We start from the raw sequence: 20,992 nt of genomic DNA, 5'->3' as shown, positions 1-20,992 counted from the left end.
TTCAGAGCCACTTTTTCCTTTGAGTCAGTACCTGGAAATCTCATTTAGCCTTTTATAGTACCTTTTAATGGTTCTACTGCCATTATTATTTTAAAGTTATACAGTACCAAGACATAATTTGTATTTGCTGCACATTGGCAGATTGCCATTGGCAGATATTTGCTTTTAGAACAGAGGGGCCAGAGAAAGTGGTGTGTGGGAGAGTAGGGGATTACTTTGGTAAATTCTAATTTTAAGGATATTTTCAATTTTTTTTCTTAAGTAGATGTTTAACTATATCCTTAGTATTATTTTTATAGTTACTGCACAGGTGAATAATAAGGTTATCACTGCTTAAGGGAAGCACTAAGCAACAGTTTACTGTTGGCCATATTTTCCTTATCTCTATTATTTTTTGAAGGTACCTTGTTTAGAAATTCAAAAGATCTATGATTATTTTTTTATTACATATTTAAACAAATAAGGCAGTAATTATTTGTAAAAAAAAAAAAAAGGTGACTAAGTTAAAAGAAAATTAACATTTTTTTTGAGTACCTATGTGTTAGATGCCTGCTAGGTGCTTTATAGATATCTAACTTAACAACAACAGAAGATTAAGAAATTAAAGCCACATTTTAGGGAACATATGAGGTTTTTCTAGCTGTTACAAATTGTTTAGTGGATTATATACAGCAATGATAATATTTTCACTGAAGAGGTTGATGATGATTTTTAAATTTCTGTTATGACTTGAAAACCAGGCATAGAAAAGAATCCTAGATTCAAGGGAAGTTGTTCTAGTATATGTCACAAGAAAATACTTTGCAAAATTAATGAAACATGCTGTTCTACAGTGCAGTTCCTAAAGAGAAGGACAGACAGTGCTTTAAACTTCGCCAAGGAACTGATAAGAAAATTGTCATCTATGTGCAACAAACAACTAATAAAGAGCTGGCCATTGAAAGGTACACATTTTTAGTAAATTCAGCTTAAACATAAATTCTGGTTTTTATCAATCCAGTGGAGTAACCATATACTGTATTCAGAAATGTATTTGGAAGAATTTTGTTCTCTGGGGAATTCTTTGGTCTATTGAAGTGAATACTTTGTTCACTTTCAATTAACTCCTATAAATCTTCAGCTAATATGCTGACTTTCGCTATGTGATAATGAAAGACACATAGAATTTGTTGATGTAAATTAAAGAAGTAAGGTTATTTGGGCAATACTAGTTTATTGATAATTTTAATGTGTCCTTTATCCATCAATAAGAATTTTAAATGACCTAATTTAAACATCTTTTTTTTATATTATCTTCTTTGCAAATTTATGCCTGTTCTTTCTTGCAGGTGTTTTGGTCTTCTCCTTAGCCCAGGAAAAGATGTACGAAATAGTGACATGCACTTGTTAGATTTGGTAAGACTTGCTTTTCATTTTAAGGTTATACACTATTTCCATGATAAAGGGTTCACTTCATCTGACCTGAATCTGATGGTAAAGGACTTCTATGAAGGTGTTCTTATGAGCTGCAGTAGCAGTAAACAAAGATAAGGAATTTCCTCATTTCTGACTTGATATTTATTAGTCTGACCTTAGACCTATTTAGTCTAAGCCTCAGTTTTATCACTGTATGATAGAGAATAATCCTTGTTTATAATTTAAGGTTGAAGTTGGAATCAAAGAAAAGGTTCACGAGAGTAGATACTATCATGAGTTTTATAAATGTAGGTAGTATTAGTATTGTTGCTATTATGAAAATCTTTATTTTCAAAACTGAAATTTATGTGATAATTATGCACTTGTCAGAAGCATTCAGCATAGACTCAGGTGGTAAATTTCTCTGAATTTGTAGTTTGATATGATTTCTAAGCATTTACTTCATAATTTTTTCAGGAGTTTTTGCATAAATAATTGGCGTATCTTTTATTTTAACTGCAGTCAGTCTCATTCACATATATTTCTATCTGTTTTTAAAATATCTGGCCCTCTTTCATATTCTTACATTTTTATGACTCATTCTTTTAAAGGCAGCAAAATGGGAATTAGCTGTTGTTACTTTATTTTGGCATTAATGTTTGTCTTTACTCTTTAGGAATCTATGGGCAAAAGTTCAGATGGAAAGTCCTATGTTATCACTGGGAGCTGGAATCCAAAATCTCTACCTTTTCAAGTTGTAAACGAAGAAACTCCTAAAGGTGATGCAGATTGCTGATATCACGAACAGAAATTTTAGTCCCAAAAGATACCCAAACCTTAGGACCACTTATTTGACAAATATCAGTATTTTCTTTAATTCTGGTGAAACCAAAGAATTTGTTATAGGTCTTTGAGTTTATTATTAAATTTGACCTATAAACAAAGTATCATTCCCCTCCCTTATTTTTCCCTCCTGTCTTAATTTTTCACTTCCCTGTTTCCTTTTCTATTCGTGTACTTACTTATATACAGAATTCTAAATTTTATTTTTGTGGAAAGATAATATATGCACATATGGTTAAAAATTAAAAGGATATGGAGGGAAAAGTAAGACTCTACCACGGTCCTCAGGGCCCTACCCCAAGGGGACCATAGGGACCAGTTTCTTATGTAGCTTTTCAGATACCCTTTGTGCAGAAACCACCTTTTTCAAGTTATTTCCTACTGTTTCTGAATGTCATTTAGTGGCTGCATAATATTCTCTCCTGAAAATGTAACATTATTTGCGTAACTAGTGTCTCCTATTGAGCATTTATTTTTTTCACCTTCATTTTTTTCTTGTTACTCATAGCACTATAGATAAATGGATAAGTTAACCAAGATTTTAAAAGTTGAGAATCCCCACTGTTGGTGAAAGTGGCATGAAGAGGCCATATGTCACTTTAGCAAATCAATTTGACAGAACATTTCATAAACTTTTATATAATGCCGTCACTAATTACAAGGAGTCTACCCAAGCAAAGAATTCTCAGTACAGAAAAAGAGTTTTCAAAACAGCAATGTATCTGATTACTTTAGATTTTGATTTAATTAATGGATTACCTTAAGCTATCTTGAAAGTTTGTGAGAAAAGTAACTAATTTTACATTAATTGTATGAGCAAATATATTTCCGTTTTTTTTATTTGCTTCTCCCCACCTCTCTCTCTAGATAAAGTGCTGTTTATGACCACAGCTGTTGATTTGGTAATAACAGAAGTACAGGAGCCTGTTCGATTTCTCATAGAGACAAAAGTCCGCGTTTGCTCACCTAATGAAAGATTATTCTGGCCCTTCAGCAAACGTAGTACTACTGAAAATTTCTTTTTGAAACTAAAACAGGTACTACACTTTCTTATAAATATGGGAGGGAGGTAGATAAAGGAGAAACTATTTTTGAGGCTGATTTATCATGAAGCTAAATTGTCACTTTTATCTTTAAATAGTCATGTGTATTTTAAACATATTAAGAGGAGAAGTGTCTTTTATTTTTACCCACCTATTTATCATTTTTTTTTCTCTTCATTTCCTCCTCAAGAACCAGGTTCTTGTCTGATCTTACTTGCCTTCAATCTGGAGAACTGATTTTAAGATTTCTTCTAGTGGCCATCCACTAAAGTCCTATAACTCTTAGACTTCTTTATCTGAACATGGTTTTATTTCACCTTCATTCCAGTGGGATATTTTCACTGGCTGTAGTATTTCTGGATTGACATTTTTTTTTTCTTTTAGCCTTTTAAAGATGTCATCTCAGTCTCCTGGCACATTGTTTTTGATGTGAAGTTAGGGTGCATTTATTGATACTCTTTCTCTGTCTGGAATGAGTCACTTTTTCCTAACTGCTTTTAAGATTATTTTTTATCTTTGATTTTCAGACATATAAATATGATGTGCCTAGGCATGATATTCTTTGTCTCACTTGGGTTTGTTGAACTTCTTGAATTTTTATTTATTTATTTGACACAGAATGAGAGAGGGAGGAGTGGGAGAGGGAGAAAAAGACTCCCCACTGAGCAGGGAGCCCAATGTGTGGCTGGATCCCAGGACCTTGGGTTCATGACCCCAGCCAAAGCAGACTTAACCTACTGAGCCACCTAGGTGCCCCAAACTTCTTGAATTTTTCAAGTTTTGTTTTATCAATTTTGAGGAAAATCTGGTTTGTTCTTTCTTTCTTTCTTTTTTTTCTTTCTGAATCTTAAAAAAAAGAGGGGGCTTTAAAAACCCTTCCTACAATTTCCTCCCCATCCCCCCTCTTTTTAAAAATTTCTTAATTTTTTTATTTTGGTTTGTTATTTCTTTTAAACTTTTTTCCTGCCCCATCTCTTTTTTTCTCTCCTAAGATTCCACTTACATATATTTTAGTCTGGTTGTTTTGTTTTCTAAAGATTTTATTTATTTATTTGATAGAGATCACAGGTAGGCAGAGAGGCAGGCAGAGAGAAGGGGAGGAAGCCAGCTCCCCGCTGAGCGGAGAGCCCAATGCAGGGCTCGATCCCAGGACCCTGAGATCATGACCCAAGCTGAAGGCAGAGGCTCAATCCACTGAGCCACCCAGGCACCCCTCTGGTTTTTTAAAAATCTTATATTTTTTTCTGTTTTTACTTCAGGTGGGATATCATTTTAACTCTCTTTTGATATGTTTAAAGTTGGCTTGCCCCTTTCATCATCCCCAATTTTTTATTAAGCTCATTCAATTAAGTTTTGTTTTTGTTTTTGTTTTTTTAAATTTCAGGTCTTGAACTTTTTATTTCTGGAATGTCCATTTGGTCATTTGGTTCTTTTTTATAGTTTCTGTTTTCTTATGAGATTTACTCTTTGTTCTTTCAAGAAGATTCTCTCTTACATCCTTGAGCATAATTATAATACTGCTACTTTAAAAATCCTTAACTGCTAATTCTAATGTCTGGTGAGTCACATTTTTCTGTTTCTTTGTCTAGCAATTTTGGATATGTTAGATATGTTAGACATTTTTTAATAATCGATTTTTATGGTATGTTATGTTATGGTCTCTTTTGAATATCAGCTTTAAAAAAAAATCTGTCAGTTAATTTGGTCAGAGTCAAATTCTACACTCTATTTTACCTGTGGCGGGCAGCAGATGAAATCTGTGTTTCCTTCTTTTAGTTTTTCTTGGTTCAGATGCCCCACTACTTACCCCCCCCTTTTTTTTCCGCTTTCTTTTCCTTTGTATCAGCACTTATTGAAAAAAAATCAATTCCATAATGACCTAAATTGCTAAATCTGGTGGTCAGAGTCTTCATAGTCCTTGACCTTTGAGCAGATGATCACTCTCCCCTTCCTTATCCTTTCACTTAGCCTTCAGGATATCTCAGATTTACCTCGGTCCTCCACCCTCAACCACCCTCAACCTGTCTTCACTGTCTCAGTTCATGGACATCATCTCCTAATTGTCGCTGAGAATTTTACTTTGATTTTTCACACCCCCTATCTAGTCTGTCAGGAAATTCTGTTTACTATCAAAATCAATCATATTCTGGCTGCTGCTTAGCACTTAAATTACACTAATCTTATTTGAACTGTCACCTTTACCTGAGTTACTGTAGTAGCCTCTTCACAGCTCCCTGTTTCTTTTTGTGCACCCCCCACCATACATTCTCAACACAGCAACCTAAGGTCAAATCATGTCACTTTCCTGCTTATAAATCTTTAAAGCTATTTTACTCTGTAAAAGCGAGAGTCCTTTCTGTGGCTTTTAAGACACTATGTGGTCTACTGTCTGTTGTGTCATGAACTTTCTCTCTCAATGCTCTTCTTCCTTGCTGCTTCTGCTCTAGCCATGCTCTTAGGGCCTTCCGCTATTAACTGTTTCTTCTGCCTTAAATGCTCTTCCAGTTTCTCACTTGCTATTATTCACCTTTTTCAAGTCTTTATCTTCTATAAATTTGTGCTTAGATTGACACCTTAGTAATGCCTGACTGCCACATGTAACACTGCAGTTTGTCTGCTCTTAACTTCCAGCGTACGATATAATAAATTTTATTTTGCTTATTATCTGTTTTCCCTGTTAGAAACCTCTACTAAGGGGCACCTGGGTGGCTCAGTGGGTTAAAGCCTCTGCCTTCAGCTCGGGTCATGATCCCAGGGTCCTGGGATAAAGCCCCGTGTCGGGCTCTCTGCTCAGCGGGGAGCCTGCTTCTCCCCCACTCCCCGCCCCCCTGCCTGCCTCTCTGCCTACTTGTGATCTCTCTCTCTCTCTGTCAAATAAATAAATAAAATCTTTAAAAAAAAAAAAAAAAACCTATTTAAAAAAAAGGAAACCTCCACTAAGACAGTATTCCTGATCTGCCTTGTTCACTGATTTATCCCAAGCATCTAAAACATAGTAGTTCTCTGTAAATATTTGTTCAATTGATTCTTATTGACATGTAACTTCGATTTTTCAGTTTTACAAAATTAAAGTGTTGCTTGTGGATTTACTTGAGTATACTTTCTGGTAGTAGTAAATATTTTAGTTCCAGTGTTTTCAAGTTATCCCTTTTGGTTATAGTTAGAGAAAGGTGGCAAACAGAAAAGGAATAGAGATTTCTCTTCCATGTTGTCTTAGGAGACAGAATGTAAACCTGGGCTCCAGCACTGTTCTCCCAGCACATCACTATGGCAGCAGAAAAGGATTAACATAGGGTTATCAACTAGAAGTTTGCTTTGGAACCAGAAAATGTGGATATTACCAGTGACTAGCAAGTACCTTAAACTCTGTGAGCCTGTGTACTCAACTATAGAATGGCAGTAATTGAATCTTCCTCACAGTGAGGAAGTGAGGAAGTGAGAAACTGTATAACACATTTGGCATATAGTATGTTCTTCATGTATTTTAGCTGTTATAGAGAGGGACTGTGAAACCTTAGTGAAGCAGAGAAAGAATAAAAAATATTAAGTCATTGAAATGCCGGGGTGGCTCAGTCAGTTAGGCATCTGACTCTAGATCTCAGCTCAGGTCTTGATCATAGGGTCGTGAGTTTGGGCTCATTTTGGGCTCCACAGTGGGAATGGAGCCTACTTTAAAAAAAAATCCTAAGACATGAAATCAGAACAACATTGATTATTATTAGTGGATCAGCCCCAGAAGAACAGCACTTCAGAAAGAAAACCATTTTATGGGTATTATTTTAAAAGTTTAGGGAGTAGGGATGATTCTTAACTGTTTAGAGTAAGGGATGGTAAATAGAAATTAATTCCATAATTTTAGTACAAATTTGTATGTAAGAAAACATATTCTCTTTAATTAGAGAGTTCTGTCTTTTTAATCTTAGTGAACATCAATAAGATTCCTTTGATCTCTCTTTTCCCTTTAGATCTTAGACAGCCTTATATTCAAAGACTGCATGAGTTTACAGGAATATTATTTCATGTGGTTTGGTCTAAAATAATATATCTAAGTAGGCCAATAAATGACTTAGGCGTGTCAAGTAGCCAGAGGCACATATACCTGAGACCTAATCCAGTAGTCTACTCTAGACTCTGTTAAGGTTACAAGCTCAACATAGGCCAGGTTGTCAATATTTTCTTTGCAAAAAGCAGAAGTTTATATGTGAAAGCTAGGAGGAGGGCAAGGAATTCCTGAGAATAATCTTTCATTTTTCTCCTTATTTGGGTAAGTCTTATTTTGGGGGTGGGGGGAGGAATTTTGTGAGGGGTAGGGAATAGGAAAGAAAAGAGAGTGTGAAGAATTTAAGCAACTTGTTGCTGTCTTAATGCACTTAGAGGACTGTTAATCTCATTTCTTGTAACATAATAAACTAAGTTTATTCCCTTCTTTATATTTATGGTATTAAAAAGTAATAACTACAGTGTTGGAGAGCCTAGTGTGGCCACCACTGTACTAGCTACTTTGACTTTTTCTATTGTATAATTTTTATAGTGATCCAGTGAAGATAGTATTTTCACTTTTATAGACCCAGAGATGTAAAATTGATTTTATGGAATGTTGTGTGAACAAGATGCATACCTGAGCCTTCTAAGAGTTCTCAGTCAGGATTCTTTTCATAGAAACATCCTCCCTTTAGGATTTACTTAAATTAAGGAGAATTTAAAATTTTAACCCTTTTGCATTTCTCATCAGACTAAAAAGGAAATAGTGGTGCAGACCAAATTTTTTAAATATACAGCATATAGTTTCTGTTGTTATCAATATGGGAAAATAATTATAGAAATTTTTTAAAATACATGTTTAAAAATTGATCCTTTTTCCTATTACTAAAATTATCTGATGACTCTATAACTCCTCTTTAGCCTGGAAGCCTACCCACCTGTGAGTATTATTATATGAAGATGGCATCATATTAGAAAAGAAACTTTGAAAATTAGTGGGGAAAGAAGCACCTGGGTGGCTTAGTTGATTGAATGTCTGACTCTTGGTCTCAGCTCAGGTCTTGATCTCAGGGTTATGAGTTCAAGCCCCACATTGGGCTCTGCACTGGTCATGGAGCCTACTTAAATAAATAAAGGGAGAAATAATGATCGTTCTCTTGGATTTTAATATTTAGAATATTGTTTAGTAGAAGTGGAAGAAACTAGTCTGAAGACTAGATTTTCCAACAGTAACATAGAGTGAATTTAAGAGCAGCTAAGCATTCTTAAAACTATAGAATTACAGAATTTTATTGCCAAAGAAAGGTGTCTTAGAATCTTTTATGAAATTATTTTATAAATGATTTTATAAATGATTTCTACATCATTTATAAATGATGTCTATAAGACTAAGTATCATGGCCAGCATCACATGGGCAAGTTATTAGTATAACCATGATAGAAACCTGAGCCTCTTATTTCTCTTTGGGAGGGGGTGTGTATTTGTGTGCGTATGTGTGCACATGCACGTGTCATGCACACGTATGCAGTAAACCACTGTGCCTCTCAAGGTAAAAAATACGGAAATGCTCTCTATACTAGAGATCTTCTACTGCTAAATCAGGAGGCATATATTATCGTGGTATTCCGCTATTCCTGAGAAGTGTGATCACTGGGTTCAGGTGGTGACCCCTGGATTTCTCCTTTGTAAAAATAGTTTTTTCTCTTTGTATTTAGCAAGTAATTTTTGGGATGTCTGGGGTGGTTCTTTGGCAACTTCCAAATACCCTGTTCCTCAACAACTTTCTAACTACTGGTTTTAGCATCCTTTAGCATTGATGATCCTTCCCTCAATCACTTGAGTTCATTCACATATTTTCAATAATAATTGCACCTTGCAGGGTTTTCTTCTTTTACATTTATATATGTTTCTAATATTGAATATCTTAAATACAGTAACTGTAATATATTTATTTGCTTTATTCTACTTTATCAAAGAATTAAAAAATGACAGTATTGCAGGAAACACCCTTAATACAGATCTTTCTTTTATTGGTCCTAGTATATTTATAAAATCTTTATAAGCCTATAAAATGTTAAGAAAAGGTACTGTTATATTTGTTTTTGAAATACAAATTTTAATTACTTAAAATTTCAGTGAGGACAAACCTATATTAATACAGTTACTGATGGGGTAATTAAAGCATTCATTAATAAACTTGTACCATTTCTAAAATATAGATGATGCCACATTGCAATTTGTGTACAATTTATGTTGTACAAACTTCTTTCAGTTGGAAATAAGATGCATATTTTAATATCAGCATATGAAAATCAGTATGTAAAACATCTAAATGAAAAGGTTTCCAGAATATTTAGTATATTCTGAACTTAAGTTTTAGGAAAAACTTTTATTAATATACCTGTAATATGTAGATACAACAAAAATGGATGTATATAATATGAAATTATTTGTGTCTGTACAGTTTCAAATTACCATTTGTTGATATTCATTCCAAAAATGTCAGTATTACAGTTAATAATGAAACTATTGAGTGAAGTTTAAGATTTTATGGAACTTTTTTCCCCTTTGAACATATTCCAGTAAGATTATAAAATGAGTGATGTGTTCAAAAGTTAATTGGAAAAAAATTTTTTTCCATTATAGTTATTTTACCATTTGACATATAGTTAGGTTTATTTGTTTCCGTATTTTCAATTTGGGGTCTTTGGGTCTTTTTTTCTTTTTGGTTTAAGTTTTTGAGTATTTAAAATACAGTGATACAAAAGTCAAGATTATGTAAAAATGTACTCAGAAATCTTAACTTTAATTCATGTTTCTCCATCCAAACCCATAAGTAACCATTATTAGTGGTTTCTGGCTTATCTTCCCAGTATTTCTTTTTGTGAAAGTAATAAAATACTCCTATATATTTCTTAACTCCCTTTTTAAATACAAACTAGCCTATGTACGTCCTACACCTTTTTTTTTTTTTCAAGATTTTATTTATTTATATATGAGGGAGGGAGAGCAGGGGGAAGAGCAGAGGGAGAGGGACAAGCAGACTCCTTGCTGAGCACAGAGATGGATGGAGTGCAGAGATGGACATGGGGCTTGATCTCACAACTCTGAGATCAGCCAAAATCAATGTCAGTTGCTTAACCAACTGAGCACCCAGGTGCCTCTTTAGAGATCTTCCTCATTCTTAATGGCTACATGGTACTTTGTTTGGATGAATCATGATTTATGATTTTTTAATTGTCCTCTATTGACAGATTTTTGGATTTTAAAAATCATTTGTTATTCCAAATAATGTTGTAGTATAGAACCTTGTGCATAAGTTGTTTTGATTTAATGAAAGTGCATCTTAGAGTAAATAATTTTGCGTATGTAATTTTGTTATATTTGCCAGATTTCCCTTTCTCACTCTTGTAATCATAGGGATGAACAGGATATGAAAGTACCTGCTTCTGCATAGGCTTGTCAAGGGTATGTTGTTAAACTTAAGGATCTGATTGTAGTCTTAATTTATCCTTTAATGAACGAAAACAGGCCCCTTTTTTTTTCATATGTTTAAGGGTAATTTTTCTTATTTTCTCTAAACTGTCTTTTCATATTTTTGGCTTTTTGGTTTGGTCTTTTTCCTTTTAGTTTTTTGAAGCTCTTTCTGTATTTGTGAGGTTAACTCTTTGAGATATAAATTGCAAATATTTCTTCTGGTTTGTCATTTGTCTTGTGACTTAAATTATGAAGAGTCTTTTCAGCTTTTTTGCCATATAGTTTATTTGAATTTATCAAGTTTTTCCCATTAAAGCTTCTGGATTTTGAGTCATAACTAGAAATACTTTCCCTACACCCAATAATAAAGAAATATACACATTTTCTTCTATTACTTATATGTTTTTGTTTTTCTACTTTTAGATCTCTGATTCATTAGTGTTTTATTGTGGTATATGGTATAAAGTATGTGTCTGATTGAATCTTTTTCCAAATGGTCTGAGAAATTTTTTTTTTTTTTTGAGTAAAATGCTATTGATCTTTGAACTCTTTTAGATAGTAATTAACTGTTTCAGACAGTAATTTATAATGAATGAAAAAAGGAAATGCTATTCTTTTATCAAAGTAAATACTTAAAAGTTAAAAAATCATAATTATAAATTTAGAATAAACATATGTCATAGACTTTAATTCAATTCATTGAGTAATGAGGGAGCCAGTATTTGGCTCTATGTATTTGAGGAACTTGAGTTGATACAGTCCTTCTTTAAAAAAAGAAAAAATGTTAGAACAAGATTGTTAGGTCAGAAATAAAACTGACTACTATCTTATAGGTAAGTTTGGGCTATCTTTTCTACTGGACAGAAATCATTTGCCTATCTATTGGACACATATATGTAGGTTAATATATAGCTTCATAGAGTCTGAGTCTTTAATATTAAGTAGCTAAGTCAAAATCATTTATTCTTCTAGAAAATTAATCCATAGGTGGGCATGTTAAAACAAAGTTGGCAAAATATGGGTCAAATCTTGCCTGGCCTTCGTTTTTATAAAGTTCTTTTGGAATATAGCCATATTCACTCACTTAGTGTCTGTAGGTGCTTTTGCACCATCATGGCAGAGTTAAGTAGTTGTGACAGACTGGTTGCCCATAGAGCTTAAAATATTTACTCTTTGGCCCTTTACATAAAGGTTTACTGACTCCAGTATTAAGCAGTGCTTCAGGATGATATCGAAAGTCCATGTTGCCACTAATTTGGTCTTCCAGGATTGGTATAATTTTTTCAAAAACCTACATGAACATTCAGATGATAAAATCTACTCTGCCTGATACTTCTGTACCTCATGAACCTTTTAATCCCCCTCTCTTGTATTTTTACGTTGTGCTTATACATCTTTCTCATTGATGTAGCCACATTTCTAGTTGTCTTTGTATCTTTTCCTGTAATTCTGCCATTTTGTCCTGCTCTGTATTTCACTCTTTTTCCCCCTTCGTTATAAGCTGGCTATAATGTGGTGTATTAATATATTTAAATTTGATGCTGGAAAAGTTTTATATTCTCGGTTCTTAATTTTTAATTTAGGTGAGTTCAAACTGCTATGTGTTTGCCTTAGAATGCAAACCAATTTGAGATACAAAATTTTTGTGAGTTTCATTAATCTTTTTTCTACCACTCACCTTCTCCTCCTGACCCTCAGTTATAGTTTTCAGTTGAAGAAAATTCTCACATTGCTTTAATCAAGCTAAAGGAGTGGGAAGAAGCATGGAAATAAAAGGACTCTCTAAAGAGAGTTTCTAAACTGTTAGAATATTTTAAAACATTTTTTTTCAGGGTGCTTGGGTAGATCATTCAGTTAAGCTTCTGACTCTTCTTTTCAGCTTATTAGATCATGTCAGTCAGAGTATGATGAGCCCTTGGGTATGGAGCCTGCTTAAGATTCTCTCTCTCTGCCCTTCCCCATCCTCTCTAGTTCTCTAAAAAAATATAAAATAAAAAACATTTTCTTAGGGATAGTTTATTTTTTTTAAAGATTTTATTTATTTGATACAAAGTTCGTGTGTGAGAGAGAGCATGAGCAAAGAGAGGGCCAGAGGGAGAAGCAGATTCCTGCTGAGCAGAGAGTCCAATGCAGGGTTTGATCCCTGGACCGTTGGATCATGACCTGAGAGTCTAAGGCAGATGCTTAACTGACTGAGCCACCCAGGCACTCTCCTCATGGGTAGTTGCTTGTAGGAAACCTTGAGGAGACACCTTAAAGTAACTAGGAAGTTACCGATTGCTAACACTTACCTAAATATTAGTAGCTGCATGTATGATGACAATAAGTAAAACTGCAGAATTAAAGTCCTCCTAACCCATTTTCTTCTGGATTTTTAAGTCTAAACATATTTTTCTATTTAGAAAAGGTTACATTTAGGAGTGCCTGTGTGGCTCAGTTTTGCTGAGCCCCCGGCTCAAGTCATAATCCAGGGGGTACTGGAATTGAGCCCGGTATCAGGCTCCCTGCTCAGCGGGGAGCCTGCCGTTCTAACCCTAACCCTCTCTCACTGACTCTGTGCCAAATAAATAAAATCTTTTAAAAAGAAAAAAAAAAGGTTACATTTAGTGTAGTCATTCAAAGTAATATCTTTTTCTTTTTTTTTTTTAAGATTTTATTTATTTATTTGAAAGAGAAAGATCACAAGTAGGCAGACAGGCAGGCAGAGAGAGAGAGGGGGAAGCAGGCTCCCTGCTGAGCAGAGAGCCCGATGCGGGGCTTGATCCCAGGACCCTGGGATCATGACCTGAGCTGAAGGCAGAGGCTTAACCCACTGAGCAACCCAGGTGCCCCAGTAATACCTTTTTCTTCTCTTGTATGAAATCAGAAGTATAGTCATCAATTAAAAAATAATTGTACCACTTAGTAAATAACATTTTTTCATCTTCAAGATAAAGCAGAAGGAGAGAAAGAACAATACTGACACTTTATACGAAGTTGTGTGCTTGGAAAGTGAATCAGAGAGAGAGAGGAGGAAAACTACAGCCAGTCCCTCAATTCGCCTGCCACAGTCTGGATCTCAGAGTTCAATGATACCTTCTCCTCCAGAAGATGATGAAGAGGAAGGTAAATTGTAGGGAGAGCTTAATTTCTATTATGGGGTGGTATACCATGCACACCATTATAAGTTTATCAGGGAATTGGTAACTGTGACATAGCATTTGGAATTCTTTCAGTAAACACTTACGAGAATGTACTGTATGCAAAGGATTATGGGAGATTTGAAAACGATGAGCACAGGACCTTCTTTAAGATTACTGTAATCGAGTTGGAAAAAACGAGATTTATAATTAGTGCCTTTTTTAAGAATCAGCATGTGCTAGCTTAGTGTATCAACACATTTTTAGAGCAAACTTGACATAGCTTCCACCTAAATAAATGTTCCCATTTCAGCTGATTCATTTTACAGGGACGGTTTCACTTGCCAAAATGCAGCTTCCACCATGACGCTTTCATAAAATATGAGTATTTAAATATACAAATCATGTATGTATAGTATTGGATTCTCACACTAATAAACATTAGGAATCAACCACCTCTCTTTTTTTCCTCCTCTTTTTTTTTTTTCATGGTTATATCCATTAACTAATCTGTCAGTCTCTGTTAAAAGCTACTGTATAGACGTGAGAAGTGAAGAGAAGGAGCACAGGAAAAGCAAAAGTTTCGGAGGTATTTTCTAACCTGTAATTTTGTAGCAGGATTTTTTATTTTTGTAAAGAGGGAGGAAAGCTGATTATGGTAGAAGGTCATATGAAGCATGTATGTGTGTGAGGTTCACAGAAAGTGTCTGGAAATTCATAGAGGCAAATCATTTTTTATTTTGGGGAGATGTGGCAGGACATCATGAAGAGTAGTTTTTGAGCTGGGACTTTTAAAGTGCAAGAGATAAATGGGCAGGTCTGGGTATTTCTGGCTAAGAAATTGCATTAACAAAGGCCTAGAGGTAGCAAGAATAATTGGGTTAAAAGAAATATAGACTAATGGTTAAATGTACTTTTTTCAAGTTAGAGCCAGCCCTTACTTTCCAATTCCCATTGTACCCTGTAACTTTCACTTTTCCTATGTCTAATATTAATGGCCACCAGTTACTAGATGCTTAATATATGGTAGGTAGGTACTTAGTTTAAAGTAGAATGATATTTTGTTTATATAATCCTCACAAAAATTCTGAAAAATGAGATTTCTATTATCCTTATTTTGCACGTAAGGAAATGGAATCTCAGAAAACGGAATTTGCCCAAGGTCAAACAGCGAGAAATAGGCAAGGAGGATCTTTGTCCTGTTCTGAGAGAGAGCATTCTGAGCTCTATTCTGTAATCATCTTGGTGCCTTTAGTTCACATAAAGCATTTTGAAGTGCAGAGAAAGCACATATATTGTTTTGGGAGAAGTTAGAGATACAATTTGAAGTCTTCCTGCAGAACCAATTTAAGTAAAAGTTGGGGAGATAGAATTGTTCTCACTGTTTGAGACTGTCTGCTCTGTAACTGGTAGTCTTGAGACTTGTAGTTTACCTTCTAAGTCAATGCTGCTCAAGATGGAAGAGCAAGTAATAGTTCAGAGAACTCTTCTCCCCTTAAACTCAGCAATAAAAACAAAACCCACCATGAACTGAGGAAGACACTCTGTTTTTATGTAGCCAGAGAATGGTCAAATGCTGGATCTCAGTGCTGCAGATTTTAAAGAGTATCTGCCTTTTACCAAGTTTGGGCCCAGCTAAAGGTTAACATCTAGACTAATGTCTAGTTCTAATCTATGGCAGGCATACATTTTTCAGTGGAATTGAGGAGTTCAGAGGGGCTCTAGTAACAGTAGTTAACTAAGAGAGATAAGGACCAATAACAAACATGGGAGAGTTAGGGAACACTAGAACACAGCTTTCACAAAGGACAAAAGTGTCCTTTTTTGCCCACATTATTTCCCTAGTGTATAACACAATTCTGTGTGTGTTATAGATGCTCAGGAGATACTGGTGGGTTGGGTTTCCCACCACCATCCCGGCCCCCAATCCATTCCAATAGTGCAAGACTAATGACAGGACTATGGTGCTGAAGAAAGCTGTGCAGTCACCCCACCTCTTCATCCTCTAACCTGTATGTGGACCAGGGAGACCCATCCTATTGTCATATGTTTGTTTCCTAGAAAGAAATGGCTGTAGTCCTCTAGCAGAGAGACTTCTTATCCATAGGACATGTCTTCTCCCAAGACAGGAAATCAGCAGGTAGTAAGGGAAGGTGTTCAGAAACAATATTCTGAAGCTGGTTGCCTGGTCCCTGTCCTCCCGCCCCCCCATACCCCTGTCTTAGGTAGATGGAGTTCTAAAGACATATTTCAAACTGCTACTGTCAAGATATGTTGAAAGCATCCAAAGCAATAAAAGAGAATTTGGTAAGACAGGTCTTCTTTATCTCTTTAAAGGAATTGTCACCTCTGGTACATTTTAGTACATTTTTTTATAGGTGCTATTCCCCAAAGAGTTGTTGTGTTGTGTTGATATTTGAGTGAGGAGAGAATTGCTTGAGGCATTAGAAAGTAGGGCCAATTCTGGCAAAACAGCAAAATTGGGAAAGTTTATCTTCATGCCCTCAAGGCTTTCTCTTTTCCTTATTTATCCTATATCTCATTTGTAGCAAAAGAGGTCTCACTTACATTCATTCTGTGTCTTTCCTATCTCACCATCAAAACTGATGCTAATGTCCAAGGTGTTTTAATGTAAGGAAGTAATAAGTATCATGGATTTCTGAGCTGTCCATAGTAGAGATGCAAATTCACGATCTACTCATTAAAGGCCTAAAGATCCAAACTTTGTTTAGGCAGGTTAAGCCGGAAAACTTAGAAACAGCATTGTTGTCCCCTACTAGGAGAACTAATTGTAGAGCCACTATGGAAGGCAGTTTGTCAGTAAGTTTCAAAATCCTTAAAAGTATGCCTTTTTTATCCCAGGAAGTTCACTTCTGGGCATATACCCAATGAAAACAAGAGTTAAGTTCCTCCTGATACTATTTGTAGCAGAAAATTGAAAACTCCCCAAGTATTCAGCAAAAGAGGATTGATTATGTAAATATCTTAGTCTGTGTTTCCCCCTTTCATTACACTTTTAAATTCCTCTCACAGGCCTTTATCAGTGTCACTTTTTTTTTTACTGCCTTCATTTCTTACGATCTTTAAATTCCTATTTGAGCTTACTTTTCTTAATTACTAGAGTTAGGTTTGAAATGACTCATTTTGGTCTTTTTAAATATTTTTGTGCTTTCTGTAATAAATGTATGCCACTGTAGAAAATTTGGAGTCCTGAAAACATAAAGGAGGGGGGAAAGAAATCATAATTCTGTCACTCAGATTGTAATTGGTAATGTCTTAGTATAATTTAGTCTAGACTATTTTCATCACAGTGAGGATTTATTAGCTCCTGATATTTTTGTTTTATGTGGCATTTTGCCAGATTATTAATGTAAACACATGTCAATATGTAATTACATTGTAACCATGTTTTATAATTTAATCAGCCTCCTATTGCTGCTCTCCTATTGTTTGTAATTTTTTAAACTGTGGTAAACAAGACTGCCATATATTTTCACGGATAAAGTTGTTTGCTTTGGAAAAGGGAAAAGAAGATACCATATTTTGAGTCTTAGAAATGGCTCTTTTCTGCAGTTAACATAATGTGGACTCTATGGAAAGCAAAAGAGAAATAAAGAAGTTACTGCAACATTGTACCTAGGATCATTTTTATTTCCTTTGTATTTATATCTGTATGCTAAAAGAGAGAAATAGAAATTAAGACTTTACGTTCCCAGTAAAATCTTTTAAATTTGATTGTTATATTACCATTCATTCTTCTGGCTAGCATAGCCACTTCTGTTATCCTTTTTTGTGTTTTATTTATTAAAGATAATGATGAACCTCTCTTGAGTGGATTTGGTGATGTATCCAAAGAATGTGCAGGAAAAATTCTTGAAACATGGGGAGAACTGCTGTCAAAGTGGTAAGTTAGAATAGTTCTCCTTTTCATCTGTAATTTTCATTTTATGGATAGGGTATCTTCCCTAACTACAATATCCAATTTTGGAACCGTTCTGTTTTTGCAACCTATTATAGAAACCAAAGTATGGGGTTTGTGTTCTAGAATCTCTGTTTTTATAGATTTATTAGGGTAAGTAGTGAAGGTCTGAAATCACCTTTAATTTTTTTTTTTTTTTAATAAATGCTATTTATTTACTTGACAGTGATAGATAGCAAGAGAGGGAACCACAAGCAGGGGGAGTGGGAGAGAGAGAACCAGGCTTCCCACTGCACAGGCAGTCTGATATAGGGCTCAATCCCAGGACCCTGGGATCATGACCTAAGCCAAAGGCAGACGCTTAATGACTGAGCCATGCAGGTGCCCCTGAAATCACCTTTCAGAATATAAGAAACCTAATAAATTCTCATGGCTGCAGAAAATATTAATTCAAACATGGAATGTGTGGAGAGAATAAATTATGAAAGAGCTCCTTTTTATTAACGTGGTTAGGAACCACTGACTGGTTAAGATAATATGTAACAATTAGTACACAATAATTGGAGATTTGGAAGATGCTCACACAATGCATAGAGCCAGAGTAGAGACCTCAGGTGGGATTTCCCCTATCTGTGTTATTTACCTGAAGTGACAGCGGAGTGTTAAGAACATGCTGTATATTGACTGTTCTAATGGTTACTTTTCCTACTGACACTTGTAAAACTCAGAAATTTCTTGTCAGCTTGACAACAGTGTTAAGAAGCACTATCCTTATAGACCATCTAGAAAGGATACACTAGCTTCAGGTGTTTCCTAATGAAACCAGAGATGTCAGGTTGGTGAGACATTTATGTAGTTTCCTTTTTCCTCTCTGTAGGATGCCAGTATATGCTGGGGCTAAAAAAAGCTTGAAAGTGATCTGAGCACTTCTCTATTTCTGACTTTCTGGTTGTTAAGGTTGTCATGTAAGCTCCCATGGGCCTCTTACTTTGGGGTCTGATTTTTCTCAGAAAATTTAACTGTTGAAGGCTTTCACTCTATTCTTAGAAAACTGTGTTTCAGCATTTAAAAATCTTCCATGTCCTTAAGGGATGGGACTACAAATGGGCATGCATCTGCTTCCAGCATTCTCACAGTGCTTTACACTTTTGGTGAAACATGTTCGACATGGGGAAATGTCAAATGTGTAGAAGAGGAGAATGCATACCAAAGCATGGTTTTTCTTTATACAAGTGGTTTTAGTAAATGAACTCTACAGAAGCCTCCCCTCCAACCCCCCCTCCAGGGTACAGTTCTCATTTATTTTTAATATTCCCTTAGCAGTCAGGAGACAAACCTGCTGATGCTCTCATCAGAATTATATTTTCAGTTCAGTGTATTTGGAGTGTTTGGACTGCTGCTGGCAGGCATTTCATCTGTATAAAAAGGTTTCTACTCTAAAATAGAAATGTAATTGAGTCTTGACATGGTTACATAATAGTTTATTTAAAATCATTCAGATACAGCATTTAGACTCTAGATTTTATTAGATGAACTCCACCATTTTATATAGTTGCTTGGAATTTGTTTTATTACCATATTTTTAAATTTATTTGTTAATTAACTAATATTATATCTTTCTTCCACTTCCTCAAATACATTTACTGAGTCTACAGATATTTCTGAAACTATTTTTGCTGGTTTGGGTCATGTCTTCAGAAATACTAATACAGTTTGTTTCACTTCTTTAATTCATTTTATCTCTTTTTCCCATCATTATTATATATGTTGTATAGGTAGGAAACATTATAATATCATGGAATTCTATAACCTAGTAGGCCTGGCTTCAAATCCTGCCTCTCCTATTTCCAAACTGTATGGCCTTGGGCAGGTCACTTAACTCTTCTGAGTCTGTTTCTTCATTTACAAAATATGCAGGTCTTTAAAATTACCATTCAAGATTATTGTGAGTTAAAAATAATGGATGTTGCACTAGTAGTAATAGTAGTGAGAATTAATGAATTTATTATATGCCAGGCATTGTGCTAAGTTACGTGCTTGATTTCAGCCATTATAACAGCCCTATGAACTAGTATCCATTTAAACAGATGAGGAAACTGGTTCAGAGATTTAGTCAGCAATTCTAATTAGTAAGTGGCAGACCTAGAATTTTTAACACAGGCAAGTCCGAGCCTAAAGTTGGTTTATTTAACTCCACATTAGATTTTTTTTTTTTTTAAAGATCTTATTTATTTATTTGACAGAGAGAGACCCAGCGAGAGAAGGAACACCTGCAGGGGGAGTGGGAGAGGGAGAAACAGACTTCCCGCCAAGCAGGGAGCCTGATGTGGGGCTCCATCCCAGGACCCTGGGATTATGACCTAGCTGAAGACAGATGCTTAACGCCTGAGCCACTCAAGTGCCCCTCCACATTAGATTTTTAGGGCAGTATAAGTAATAGTACCTTTGAACTCTAATTTCTCCAAGTATATTTTAGTGTGACTCTTAGTGAATAAGAGAACTAATGTTGGTATAAAATAGTATGTTGAGGGTAAATAAAGTTAATACAATCAAGGACATAAAATTATTCTGAAAATAATTTTACCAATATAAATTAAGCTAGGATTAGCAAATAAACCTAGGTTAGGTTTATTATTTCTGTAAAGGGCGAGGTCATAAATACTTGGGCCATTAATAAATATAGCTCATGAATATTAGGTTCTGTGGCCCAGTAGACTCTGTCACAACCACTCAACTCTGCTGTTGTGGTGCAAAGGTAGTCATAGATGATACATAAACAATTTTAAAAGGCTGTGTTTCAATAAAAGTTGCTTTACAGAAATAAGCAGTGGGCAGATTTGGCATACAGTCCATAGTTAACCAGTTCTTGAATTAAGTAACAACTGTTTTGTTCTTTCTGCTCCCAATCCTTCAACTTTTATGTAACTTTTTTTTCCAAGCAAAGACAGAAACCATATTGAATTGTCTATAGCTACCTTGTTAGGGTACTAGCATCACAGAATTAACCATTTTTTTTTTTTTTTTAAAGATTTTACCTATTTATTTGACAGACAGAGATCACAAGCAGGCAGAGAGGCAGGCAGAGAGAGAGAGGAGGAAGCAGGCTCCCTGCCGAGCAGAGAGCCCGATGCGGGACTCGATCCCAGGACCCTGAGATCATGACCTGAGCTGAAGGCAGCGGCTTAACCCACTGAGCCACCCAGGCGCCCCCTTT

The 20,992-nt window shown here is 35.2% G+C and overlaps 1 protein-coding gene across 5 annotated transcripts in view; it reads left to right on the top strand.

Annotated features, from left to right (window-relative positions):
* Positions 1-20,992, top strand: part of RABGAP1 (RAB GTPase activating protein 1) — a 154,046-nt gene that overhangs the window by 49,905 nt on the left and 83,149 nt on the right. For all 5 annotated transcript variants that reach the window (XM_059410852.1, XM_059410855.1, XM_059410853.1 and 2 more), the window contains 6 exons: positions 834-944; positions 1,329-1,395; positions 2,072-2,174; positions 3,106-3,275; positions 13,671-13,845; positions 17,670-17,763. In XM_059410852.1, the coding sequence (XP_059266835.1) occupies positions 834-944; positions 1,329-1,395; positions 2,072-2,174; positions 3,106-3,275; positions 13,671-13,845; positions 17,670-17,763 (720 nt within the window). The remainder of the gene's footprint in view (positions 1-833; positions 945-1,328; positions 1,396-2,071; positions 2,175-3,105; positions 3,276-13,670; positions 13,846-17,669; positions 17,764-20,992) is intronic.

Source organism: Mustela nigripes, chromosome 9 (assembly GCF_022355385.1).
Source record: "Mustela nigripes isolate SB6536 chromosome 9, MUSNIG.SB6536, whole genome shotgun sequence".
Taxonomy (NCBI): domain Eukaryota; kingdom Metazoa; phylum Chordata; class Mammalia; order Carnivora; family Mustelidae; genus Mustela; species Mustela nigripes.
Note: the sequence above shows the minus strand (reverse complement) of the source record. Positions and strands in the feature narration are given on the sequence as shown.